The 11440-nt window shown below is 45.5% G+C and overlaps 1 protein-coding gene across 1 annotated transcript in view; it reads right to left on the reverse strand.

Moving 5' to 3' along the window:
- The window catches only part of INO80C (INO80 complex subunit C), a 60413-nt gene extending 52657 nt beyond the window's left edge, over nt 1-7756 (reverse strand). The window contains exon 1 of the mRNA XM_075921641.2: nt 7492-7756. Within this exon, the coding sequence (XP_075777756.2) occupies nt 7492-7668 (177 nt within the window). The 5' untranslated portion in view covers nt 7669-7756. The remainder of the gene's footprint in view (nt 1-7491) is intronic.
- Between the last annotated feature and the right edge of the window lie 3684 nt (nt 7757-11440).

The following is an 11440-nucleotide window of genomic DNA, read 5'->3' on the forward strand; positions in this document are numbered from 1 at the left end:
GCTTTTTGTGGATCCCATTCCAAGGTGCTTATCTGTCGCAAGGCATTGTATGAAGCTCAGATGTCTATCTATATCAGACTTTGTGAATCCCAGTGATTTTCCAGATGCCTGACACTTAGGTGTTGCAACACTTAAATACCTTTACGGATCCAGGCCATTTTGCTTAAAAAGACAATGGCTGTGGGGAGCTCAGTGTACAATAGGGCTCCCATTGGTTCTGACACTAACAAAGCTGAAGCAACAGTAGCAACCATGGAAATTCTTTCTGCAAACAACCCAACCAACAACAACGAAAAAACCCTCAGGTAGGCAATCACTAAATGAATGGTGCTGTGTCAATCAATACTAGAACCAATAGTTTTCTATGGGTTCCCCTCACTTCATATCCTCATTAATCCACAATATTGAAATTACTGAATTCCAGCAAGACTGATGTATTTTTCAATGGAACAACACGGGAGGAATAATTGTGTAAGACTAATAAAAGTGATGTAATCAAACTGCAGTCATGCTCTCCTATAAATTCATTTTTAATTCTGCATTTGGTAAATACAGGCATTATTTCCAAAAGGGCTGTTTCTCTCATTGCAGACATGACTGAAAAGTATTATGTGCTGTGGTCTTCCAAAACAAACATGACTCAATACTTCTGAGGTTGTAACTCAAATAGTGAGCAATATTTTGTTGTTCACGTTTGTGAGACATAGATGAATTAAAGGTAAGTTCTCAATTTATACTCGAGGTCATATAGTCAATTTATACTGGATACATATAGTCCAAATCCAGTACAGAACTCCACTGATATGTAGTAATAAATGTGGTCCTTCTTCCTAAATGCACAACAACACACAAATCTACTTTCCCATTAACCAATTATTTTGCCAGGCAACATTTTTTACAATGTTCAAATTTTTATTTGCTTTTCCCTGTTTTCCTTTCTCCTTTTTTTCGTTTGTTTGAGATCTATAATTCAACCATGCCAACATTCTTTCCAGCTCAAGCACTGTAGTAGCTACTACCCTAAAGCGTGCAAAGCGAATATAAGGCTTGTGGGGTACTACAATAACTGTTTTTAACTTCCTGGAGACTGACCCATAGAAGTGAGTGGGGAAAGCACACACTAAGCACTAAATGTGAAATACAATTATGGTGACAAGGGTCAAGCACAAGGTCCTGTGCATCAATAAATATGTAAACAATTACCAAAGGTGTGTTGAGAAATTTAAAAAAGACGACAATTCCCTACCCTAAGAGCTTGTAACCTAGAGCTCCAATTTTGCAGACATTTACGTAAGTGTGCAATGTATGTATTATTGACTATAATTGGCTGATATGAACTGGGGAATATAAATTATATTTTTCTCTAGCTGTTTCATAAGAGTGTTTCTTTATAAAAAAATTTCCATTTTGAGATATGACTAATGACTGGCATGCAAAGCTTTTAAAAATAAAGGTAAAAAGAGATTAATTTGGAAAATGAATGGTATGAAGAGTATTAAGCATTCTCACAAAACTTGTTTTAAAATTGGATGGTATAAAAGATGTATATACCGATCAGGCTGTTGGACAGGTGAATCGCATTCAGTTAAGTTTTAAAAAAGTCTCGTGAATATAAGCTGGTCAGATAGCAACTTTTTACTGAAAAGCACAGAAAAGTTTATAATGTTTATGGATACGCTAGTCACTGAGGGTACATCTACACAGCGGGCTATTTCAGGATACCAGAAGTATTCCGAAATAGATACCCCACATCTTTTGAACATGCCTGCTATTTCAAGATAGGTATCGAAATAGCACACGTACTATTTTGGCAGCCCTGTTCCAAGAGGATCAAGGGATGTTTCGAAATCTGTCACAGTGAGTAGACACACCAAATTTCAAAATAGGCTATTTTGAAATTCAATTGAAATAATAATTTATCTTATTTTGAAATTAGGGTCCTGTATAGACGCACCTGGACTGCTGCTTAATCAGATGAACTAGCATGAGATAGGGATGTAACTAGCTGACTCAACTAGATGCTGCTCCTCCCCCACTTGCTGCCTCTATCAGAGACGGGAAGCGGGGGGCAGAGTCGCGTGGGGGGGAAGCAGAAGCCAGTTCCCAGCACCATCTCTGTGGGGGACAGGGGAGGCAGAGGCACAGCGGGAACGGCACAAGCGGAGACTGCTTCAGTCCCAGCTCACACCAATTCCCACTGAGAGTGCTTCTGCTTTTGAAATGTACAAGAGCAAATGAGGCGAAGCGTGGAATATCACCGTACTTCATTTGCATAATTAATGAGGTTCCGGTTTTGCGCAAGAAGCTTTTGGGCAGAAAGGAGCCGTCTACCCATCTCCTTTTTGAGCAAAAACCCCCTCTTCTGCAATAGAGGCAGCAGGGGGGGATAGGGGACACTGTGCCCCACTGCGGACCGAGTCTGTTGCCACCAAGCAACCCCTGTTCGCAGCGGCCAGGGTTGGCTGCAGGCAGGGGCTTCTCAGACAGCAGCCCCTGTCCATGGCCAGCCTTGGCTGCTGTCAACAGGGGCTGGTGCTAGAACAGTCTCTGTTTGCGGCAGCCAGGGCTGGCTGCTGCAAACAGAGGCTGCTCGGGCACCAGCCCCTGTTCATGGTGGACAGCATCGATTGTTGTGCCTCTGCATTTTAAATATAGTAAGAGCCTAATGGCAGAGCCACAGAGCAGAATGAAGCACCATATCGCAAGTGATTCTGGAGCCGGCATGAGCCAGGACTGCTCAGTCCCAGCTCGAGTGGGCTACTCTGGAGCTACCCCTGTTGCAGCTCTGCAGAGGTGCTTATCAACTAATCAGATAGTCGATACAAATTGTATTAAATATATGATTAGCCAGGTAATCACATTTTAACATCCTTAGTGTGAGAAGTGCTTGATGTTTATGACTAGATTAGAAATTTGGCTTATTAAGTGTTTCATCATGACAAATATCAGTTTATGCATGAATATTTTGGTAGCTGTGTAACTAAAAATAGTAAGATTTTATGGGGCCTGGGTAGAAAAAGTAATTGCTGGAGAACATGCCAAATATGCATTTCTAACTCCAAAAATATACAGACCAACTTCATTTCTAGATGTCTACTTTAAAAGCCCTGCATCAGGATATCTCTTCTTCTGTCTAAGATTCAAAGAACATGGCATTCTCCACAGCTAGTCAACACAACTGCATGATGGCCAGAGGACGAGTAGACTGACAACAGATATTCTTCATTCCAGGGGTCTAAGTGTGCTTTTGGCAGAGCCTAAACTCAGTAACTTTTTGTTCATGAGTCAAGCCCTGCACCACTGAAGACAACAGCATATTTTATACATAGTACTTCATACACTATGTACAAAGTTACTTCATCTGTCAGGGAAATTGCAGCCATCTCAAGGGAGGAATGCAAAAGTTGTTCAGCGCAAAATACTACAATTCAATTTAAGGCAGGAAATTAAGTATTCTAACAGCTATCTATTGTGACAGATCCAGGGTAGCTGGCTACAATACTTTGGTGGAGGGCAGACATACCAGGAGCTGGGTGAATGGTTTTCTGTTTCCCGAATAAACTACCAGAGACTGCTAAGTAATCAAGGCAGGCACCTGAGGCTAGTTAAGAGCTTGCCTGAGGCAGCAGGCTAATCTGGCACCTGCAGCCAATTAAGGCCTGCTGGGCTACCTCAAAAGGCTTCCCCTCAGGCAAAAGAGGCAGGAAGGGGAAGAATTGAGAGGAGGAAATGTGTTGTTGGTGAGTTGAGAAATGAAAATGTTTGGCTGAAGCAGGAAATCTTTGCTGAGGTACTAGGGGAGTGTTTGGAGAAGTGGCCCAGGGAAAAGGTTGCTGTACTGAGGCTAGAGAAAAAATTTTTGTCAGTTGCTGCTGCCTACGGTTCCTGGGCCAGAACAGTGGGTGGGTCTGGGTTCTCCCAACCCTCCCCACATGACTAAAAGGTCTACTCCTGGAAAGGGAGGCTGGGATTACTGAGGAGTTTCACCCCAATCCTTTAACTTTACCAGAGATGAGAATGTCTCAAACTGTAACCCTGGTCTCCAGAAAAGATAAGAGGCAGTGTGGTGGATCACCATGAACCTCTGGGACATACAATTAAGGTACATCTACACTGGCATGTTCTCAGGCAAAAACTCTTTTGTGGAAGAGCATCCATGCCAGTGTAGATGCTCTCTTACGCAAGAAAGCTCTGATGGCCATTTTAATCATAGGGCTTTCTTGCGCAAGTAATTCATGTTGCCTGTCTACAGTGGCCTCTTGTGCAAGAACAGTTGCGCAAAAGGGCTTATTCCTGAATGGGAGCATCATAGTTCTTGTGCAAGAAGTCCTGATTTCATATAGTAGAATGTCAGTTTACTTGTGCAAGAACATATGACCAGTGTAGACAGGTGGCAAGTTTTTGTGCAAGAGTGGCTGCTTTGGTGCAAGATCGTGCCAGTGTAGACACAGCCTTACTGACTAGATGCACAGAATCTATGGGATGTGGTTGGTAATTGGCCACCCTATTGACAAAGAATGTATCTCTGTTTTTGTTTCTTTTAAACAAATTTTCAACATGTATATTTAGCCCTTGCCATCCTGAAACATTCAGATTGCTTGGCCCACCAACCCTTGAAAATGACTGTAAAATGTGATAAGTCAGCAATTATTTTAATATATTTGTTGACTGCAGCCAGTGTTACAAATAACTATAGGCCAAATAACTCTGCTTATGGATTAATACTGCAGAAGGGGAAAGGAAGAGCTATGCAAATGCTGCAAACTTAAATCAGAACTGTTGAAGAGACACTGTCCAGCTGAGTGAGGGATTACTGGCACACAGAGGAACAGGGATGGTGGCCTTTAAGTTGTATGTAGGATGATCTGATGGAAATTCCAGAGAGATCCCCATTAATCTCATAGCTTTTGTGAAAATAAGCACCCTTACTGGCAACATTGTGAATCAGTTAAAAGCTCTGCTACCAACAGAGCTAACTAATATTAAAATAGATACAGGCAGTCCCCGCGTTATGTACAAGATAGGGACTGTAGGTTTGTTCTTAAGTTGAATCTGTATGTAAGTTGGAACTGGCATCCAGATTCAGCCGCTGCTGAAACTGACCAGCACTGACTACAGGAAGCCTGAGGCAGAGTTGCTCTGCCCTGGGCTTCCTAGAATCAGCCTCTGATCAGTTTCAACAGGCTGAATCTGGACACCAGTTCTGACTTACATACAGATTCAACTTAAGAACCCCAAGCGTCCCCGAGTCAGCTGCTGCTGAAACTGATCAGCAGCTGATTCCAGGAAGCCTGGGGCAGAGCAACTCTGCCTCGGGCTTCCTGTAGTCAGCGCTGGTCAGTTTCAGCAGCGGCTGACTTGGGGACGCCTGGGGCAGAGCAGCTGGGGTGCTGCTGGGTTGCTCCAGTAGCGCTGCTCCTCAGCGCTACTGGACCAATCCACCAGCTGCTCTGCCCCAGGCGTCTGAAGAAAAGCCTGGACTGCTGGGGGGGGGGCATACTAGCTGCGCCCCCACCCCTGGCAGACCAGGGAGATGCGGGCAGGGGACCGAGACGCACCGCGGTCCCGCTGCCTGGGTCCTCCATGGCTTTACTCCCCGTCTCCCTGGTCTGCTGGAGACGCAGAGCACGCGGGCAGCAGACAGGCCAGACGCGCCGCGGCTGTCCCGCTGCCGGTGTCCTCAGAGGCTTTGCTTCCCGTCTCCCTGGTCTGCTGGTCTCCAGCAGACTAGGGAGACAGGCAGCAAACCCCGTTCATAACTGCGGATCCGACATAAGTCGGATCCGCGTAACTCAGGGACTGCCTGTAATTTGTTTATGAAAAATAAGCATAAATTTGTCGTGGAAACATCTCCTGTCTTTCTGATAAGCTTTAGCTACTACTATGCCTCCTGAAAAGGAGGAAAAAAATAATTAAGGGTGTATACACAAAGGCTATGTCTACAATGGCAGCTTCTTGCGCAAGAACTCTTTTGCGGAAGAGTTCTTGTGCAAAAACTCTTCCAGAAGAGAGCATCTACACTGGCATATGCTTTTGCACAAGAGATGTGCTTTTGCGCAAGAGCATCCATGCTAGTGTAGACGCTCTCTTGCGCAAGAAAGCTCTGATGGTTATTTTAACCATAGGGCCTTCTTGTGCAAGAAATTCATGTTGCCTGTCTACACTGACCTCTTGCGCAAGAACAGTTGTGCAAAAGGGCTTATTCCTGAGCAGGAGTGTCAGAGTTTTGGGGCAAGAAGCCCTGATTTCATACATTAGAACGTCAGTTTACTTGCGCAAGAACATGCGGCTAGTGTAGACAGGCAGCAAGCTTTTGTGCAAGAGTGGCCGCTTTGGCGCAAGATCGCACCAGTGTAGACACAGCAAAGACTCTAATTCTCAACATTCACAGGAGAAGGCATCTGTTAAAGCATGCTCCATTGACCCCACTTCTCTTGGTGGGCATAGCTCAAGAGATGCATGATGATACATCATACTACTTAACGAGAGTCTTCACTGCACAAGTAACTCCTCTTGTGCCAGCTTAAGTGATAGCATCCTCCACTCTGAAATATTCAACATGCAAAGAGTAATTGTATTAGAAACTGATGAGCTGTGCTAATTCAAGAGTGTAGCCAAAGAGACCATCTAACTTTAGTTAAAAGCACCAACATACTTGAGGTCTAAGGGTAGGAAATGACCAACAACTAATGATTTAGTTACAGCTTGAGTTAACAGTGGGGCACAGACAACTACTTGAGTGTACCACAGAATCTGAGTTAGCATCAATCATGCTTAAATATAACTTCTCCAAAGCAGCGGCTGGGCATTTTAACATGATTGCAACTCCTTTTAGTGAGCTAGTAAATATATAAATTGGACTTCAACGTCTCTTTATCCCACCTTTGTGCGGCTACATCCCTTAAGCTTTTGCTACAGTACAGAATTAACCTAGGTGAGTGGGATCTGGCTTAGCCTAGCTCAGGTGTGAGCATTTCCAGTGCAAAACTCCATTTGTGGTGGTGTCCCTCCTTTTGCACTCACCCATGTGTTTTGGGGGATAACTCTAGTTTCCTACCCCCCTATTTTTGTGCTGAGATGCTTTAGGAATGTTTGCAAACAGGTGTGTCAGGGTTTTACTAAAGGAAGCTAGTGCCACTAGTCCCATGTCCCCTTCTGAGACGTGGGAATAAAGACAGAGAGGTGCCTGGGTTAACCACGAGCCTAAATTGCAGCGAGAGGAATAAAACCGAGCTCTGGGGCCCCAAACCAGCGCTTCGCCCGGCCTCACGCAGGCTCAGGGCACTAGCAGGCTGGCAGCGCGCGAGAGGCGGGGCAAGGAACGGAGAGATGCAGGAGAGAGGGGCGGCAAGACAGGTGGGGGGGGGGTGTAGTGGCTCCCTGCACATGCGCAGTGCTCCCGCCCCGGAAGCGCACATGCGCACTCGTTCTCCCCCGCTCGATCTCGTCGCGCGCAGCAACTGCTGCCTGCCCTCCCCAGCGGGCTGGTACCTGGGGGCCGCTGGGCGCCGCCAGCACCTTCTTCTTCTTGCTGGGGCCGCTGCCGTTGCCCGGGCTCGCCGGACGCTTCTTGTTGCGGGCCGCTCCTAGGGTGGCGGCGGTTGCCGTTGCCCCCGGCACCAGACTGGCCATCCCCCCCCCCCCTCCTCTGGGCCGCCTCTCGGGCATGCGCAGTGCGGCTGGCTGGCTACGTAACGACAGCTTCGCGCCCCGGCCGCCTTCCAGGCAGCCTGCGGCTCTGGGGGCCAATTCAGCCACCGCGCGTGCGCAGCTCTCCCCCGCCCCCTTTCCCAGTGGGCGGGGCGTCCATAGGGGTGGCGGAGGGATTGTATTGGCGCCTCCCTCCAGGTTTGAGAAGAATGCCTGGAGCTAGCCTGTGCGGGAGCCTTACGGGAGCCCTTTGTAATGCGCCTGATGGGGCTACACTTAACGCGGGGGTGCTGTAGCTTTCAGCGAGAGTGCGACTGAGTGACGGGGAGCGCTCCCAGATCATCCATTTATTGCCCCAAGCAGCAGTTGCTAGCCTGATGGGGGAAAGTCTTCTGCCAGCATAGCAGCGTCTATGCCAGGGGTTAGGTTGGTATAACTGTGTCACTCAGGTGTAGATTTTTCATACCCTGAAGTGAGGTAATTATACCAACTTCAATGTATAGCATAGAGCTGGCCTCAGTATTTTACCCCTAGTCCCAGATGAACTGTGTTTAGGCGTAGGAGATACCCAGCCCTTTGCCTATTTTCTGCGACTATCAGAAACAAATACTGAATTGCCCATCTATTGGGCCAGATTCTACGCAAGCAGCTGCATCACTCTGTACATTCAGTGGAACTGCAATGGGAGTAAAGGAACATAAAATTTTGGTCAAACTATGATTTAAAACCTTACTTGCAATAGAGCTGTTGCTGTGTTTGGTCCTAGAGTATTAGGGAGGAAAGGTGGATGAGCTAATATTTAATGGACTAACTTCTTTTGGTAGAAGAGACAAGCTTTCTCTTCTGGTCATACATAGGTAAGATGGAAAGTTTGTCTCTTTCACCATGGAAGCTGGCCCAATAGCAGATATAACCTCATCACTCCGCTTGTCTCATTTAAAACCCCTGAAATTCTTTAGAATAAATTTCTAGTTAATCTAGTATGAAATGGCTGTGTAGAAAATTTGTTTGACCTTAAATGAAAGAAGTACTGTAATAAGATTAGGTTGAAAGTCTTTTGTTTGCAAATCTGAGGAAGCAGAATGGTCTAGTCAGGATTTAAATTGAGCAAAGTCATTCTGGTTTTGTTACCAGGTAGTGCCATCTTGTTCTCCACAATTTCTCTTTTAAATGAAAGCCTTCTGTTGTTATGATTGAAAAGAAAGTTTTTGAAATATGACCCAGGTATAATAGGGGCATGTAGCAATATCAGCCTTTGTTTCCAGGGGCACTGAAACAATAACTGGGAGGTTTGAGTTGTCCCATTCTGCTCAATAGGTGGTTAATTAAGGCTTGTGTTGATTATTAATTTACATATCAGTTCAAATTTCTCTAACCTCAACAATACCTCAGGAGACCCCTGATGATTTAATTTGAGAGGCTGGGTGGCTTTGTGATGAAGGCACTAAAGGTACATACATTCAAATTCTAGCCTTCCCATGAAGAATGGGACTTCTGTTTCTCTCTTCTCTCCGCCTCCACTCCTCATTTTCAGAGTTTAAAAAATGGACAGTTTAGAGTACCGTGGCAGGGTGAGGGAAAATATTTGTCTCTTCATCAGTTAACCTGTACACCGCTAAGCACAACCTCACCCCAGCCAGTCCAGCTTTAACTTACCATCTCTCCTTGTCTCACTCTTGTTCCTCATTTACTAGTCAATTCAATTCTTTTCCTTTTACTCAACTCTGCCAATTCAGCCTAACCCTCTCCCAGCTCAGAAATTCTTTAGGCCCCCCCTCAGTTCAAAGAAACCCCACTTGCTCAGAAACCCCTCTTCACATGTCCTTCTGTGTGCTGAGACTTGCCCCTTTGCCACCTAAACTCCCCCCAAAGCTCAGAGCCAGCTCTCTAAGTACACAAAGCTATGAACCCTCTTGTACCCAGCACTCTGAGTATCACAATACATACAAAACTCAACGGCTGTGTCTACATTGACAAGATTTTGCACAAAAGTGGTCGCTTTTGCGCAAAATCTTGCCACCTGTCTATACTGGCCACGAGTACTTGTGCAAGAACACTGATGTTCTAATGTATAAAATCAGTGCTTCTTGCGCAAATACTCTGACGCTCCAGCTTAGGGATAAGCCCTCTTGCGCAACTGTTCTTGCACAAGAGGACAGTGTAGACAGGCAACATTAATTTCTTGCGCAAGAAAGCCCGATGGCTAAAATAGCCATTGGAGCTTCCTTGCGCAAGAGAGTGTCTACACTGGCACGGATGCTTTTGCGTAAAAGCACATCTCTTGCGCAAAGGCACATGCCAGTGTAGACACTCTCTTGCGCAAATACTTCAACGCAAAAACTCTAGCGTTAAAAGTATTTGCGCAAAATCTTGCCAATGTAGACGTAGCCAGCAGGTTCACACAACCAATTTCTAGGCTCAAAACTCTTTCTTCTCCAACTTATCCACTACCACCAGGCTAGGAGGTGCTTCTTACACTACTTTCTATCTAGCAATAAGCATGTGCATCTGATCTGCAATGAACCCACAGAGGCCTACTACCTCTGCAGAGTTCATTCTCCATATGTGTGCTACACAGGCTTTGGAGACTGAAGGTTACAAGAAGTATGTGCAGATTAGGGATGTTGAGGACTAGTCCACTATCCGATAAGGAAATGCTTATCGGATAGTCGATTTCCCTCTCCCTCTCCCCCCCACCTCTATCAGATAGAGGCAGCAGAGGGGATACTTCAAAGAGGCAGCACTGCACAGCTGAGTCCAGAATCAACTGGGGACTCCAGCTTTAGTGCCCCGGGCTCCGTGTGGAATTTCAAATCAGCAGCACAGCATGGAGCCCAGGGTCAATGGGGGGACTCTTGTACATTTCAAAACTGGCATGCCATGTGCAGCTCAGAATCAGCGGGACTTCCCACTCTCCCCAGGCTGCATGTGGAGTTCTACGTTCCTCCTTTGAAATGTACAAGGGCCCCAACAGGGGCTCTTGTACATTTCTAAGGGGGAATGTGGAAGTGCCTATCGACTAGTAAAATAACCATTACTTAATGTCCTTAGTACAGATAAATCCTATATGTCAGCTCTGTGGGGCAGAATAGAAGTAGCCTCACGTAATTCTGTTTTCCCTGCTCCGTAGCTTCTCTCTGCTGCCAGTAGAGCCAGAGATTCTTGGAGAACTCCTTTAGTGGTAGCAAGTGATGTGCATCTTCCCTTAGATCAAGTCATGCTATACAGTTGAGACATTTTAAGTGGAACTTAGTGCCATTAGTATTTCAGTAGTGCTTCTGAACAACTGGGAAGCTTTTGGTATTGATTACTGAATTGAGTCTAATCGATTAAACTGGAACTGATGTAATGTGACCACAAGGGAATCTGCACTAGTTTAAGCTGATTTTTAAATGACTTTTTGTTACATTGGTGCAATTTTTGTGTCTAGACAAGGCACACATTCAGCATAGCTATTGGTGCTATAGCTCTAGAAATTTGCCACAAAAGATGAAAGAGCAGCTTTGTGGCTAAGGTACTAGACTGTATTTAGGAGCTCTAATTCTGTTTCTGGCTTTATAACTGTGATTATTTGGATACCTGTCTGTACAATGCATGAACTCTGTTATGACATTATTATTATGAAAATTGCCACTTCATGGAATTTGTCGAGGTCTGTGTTAGAGATGTGAGTAGTCAACTAACTGATAAACCTAGGCATATCAGTTAATCTAGTTCAGCAGTGTGAGTATTGAGGCTGTCTTCCTGGGGGGTCGCAGCGCTTTGATCTAGGCTGGCCGGTATTTTCTTT

Source organism: Pelodiscus sinensis, chromosome 2 (assembly GCF_052426305.1).
Source record: "Pelodiscus sinensis isolate ZL-2025 chromosome 2, ASM5242630v1, whole genome shotgun sequence".
NCBI classification, from domain to species: Eukaryota; Metazoa; Chordata; order Testudines; family Trionychidae; genus Pelodiscus; species Pelodiscus sinensis.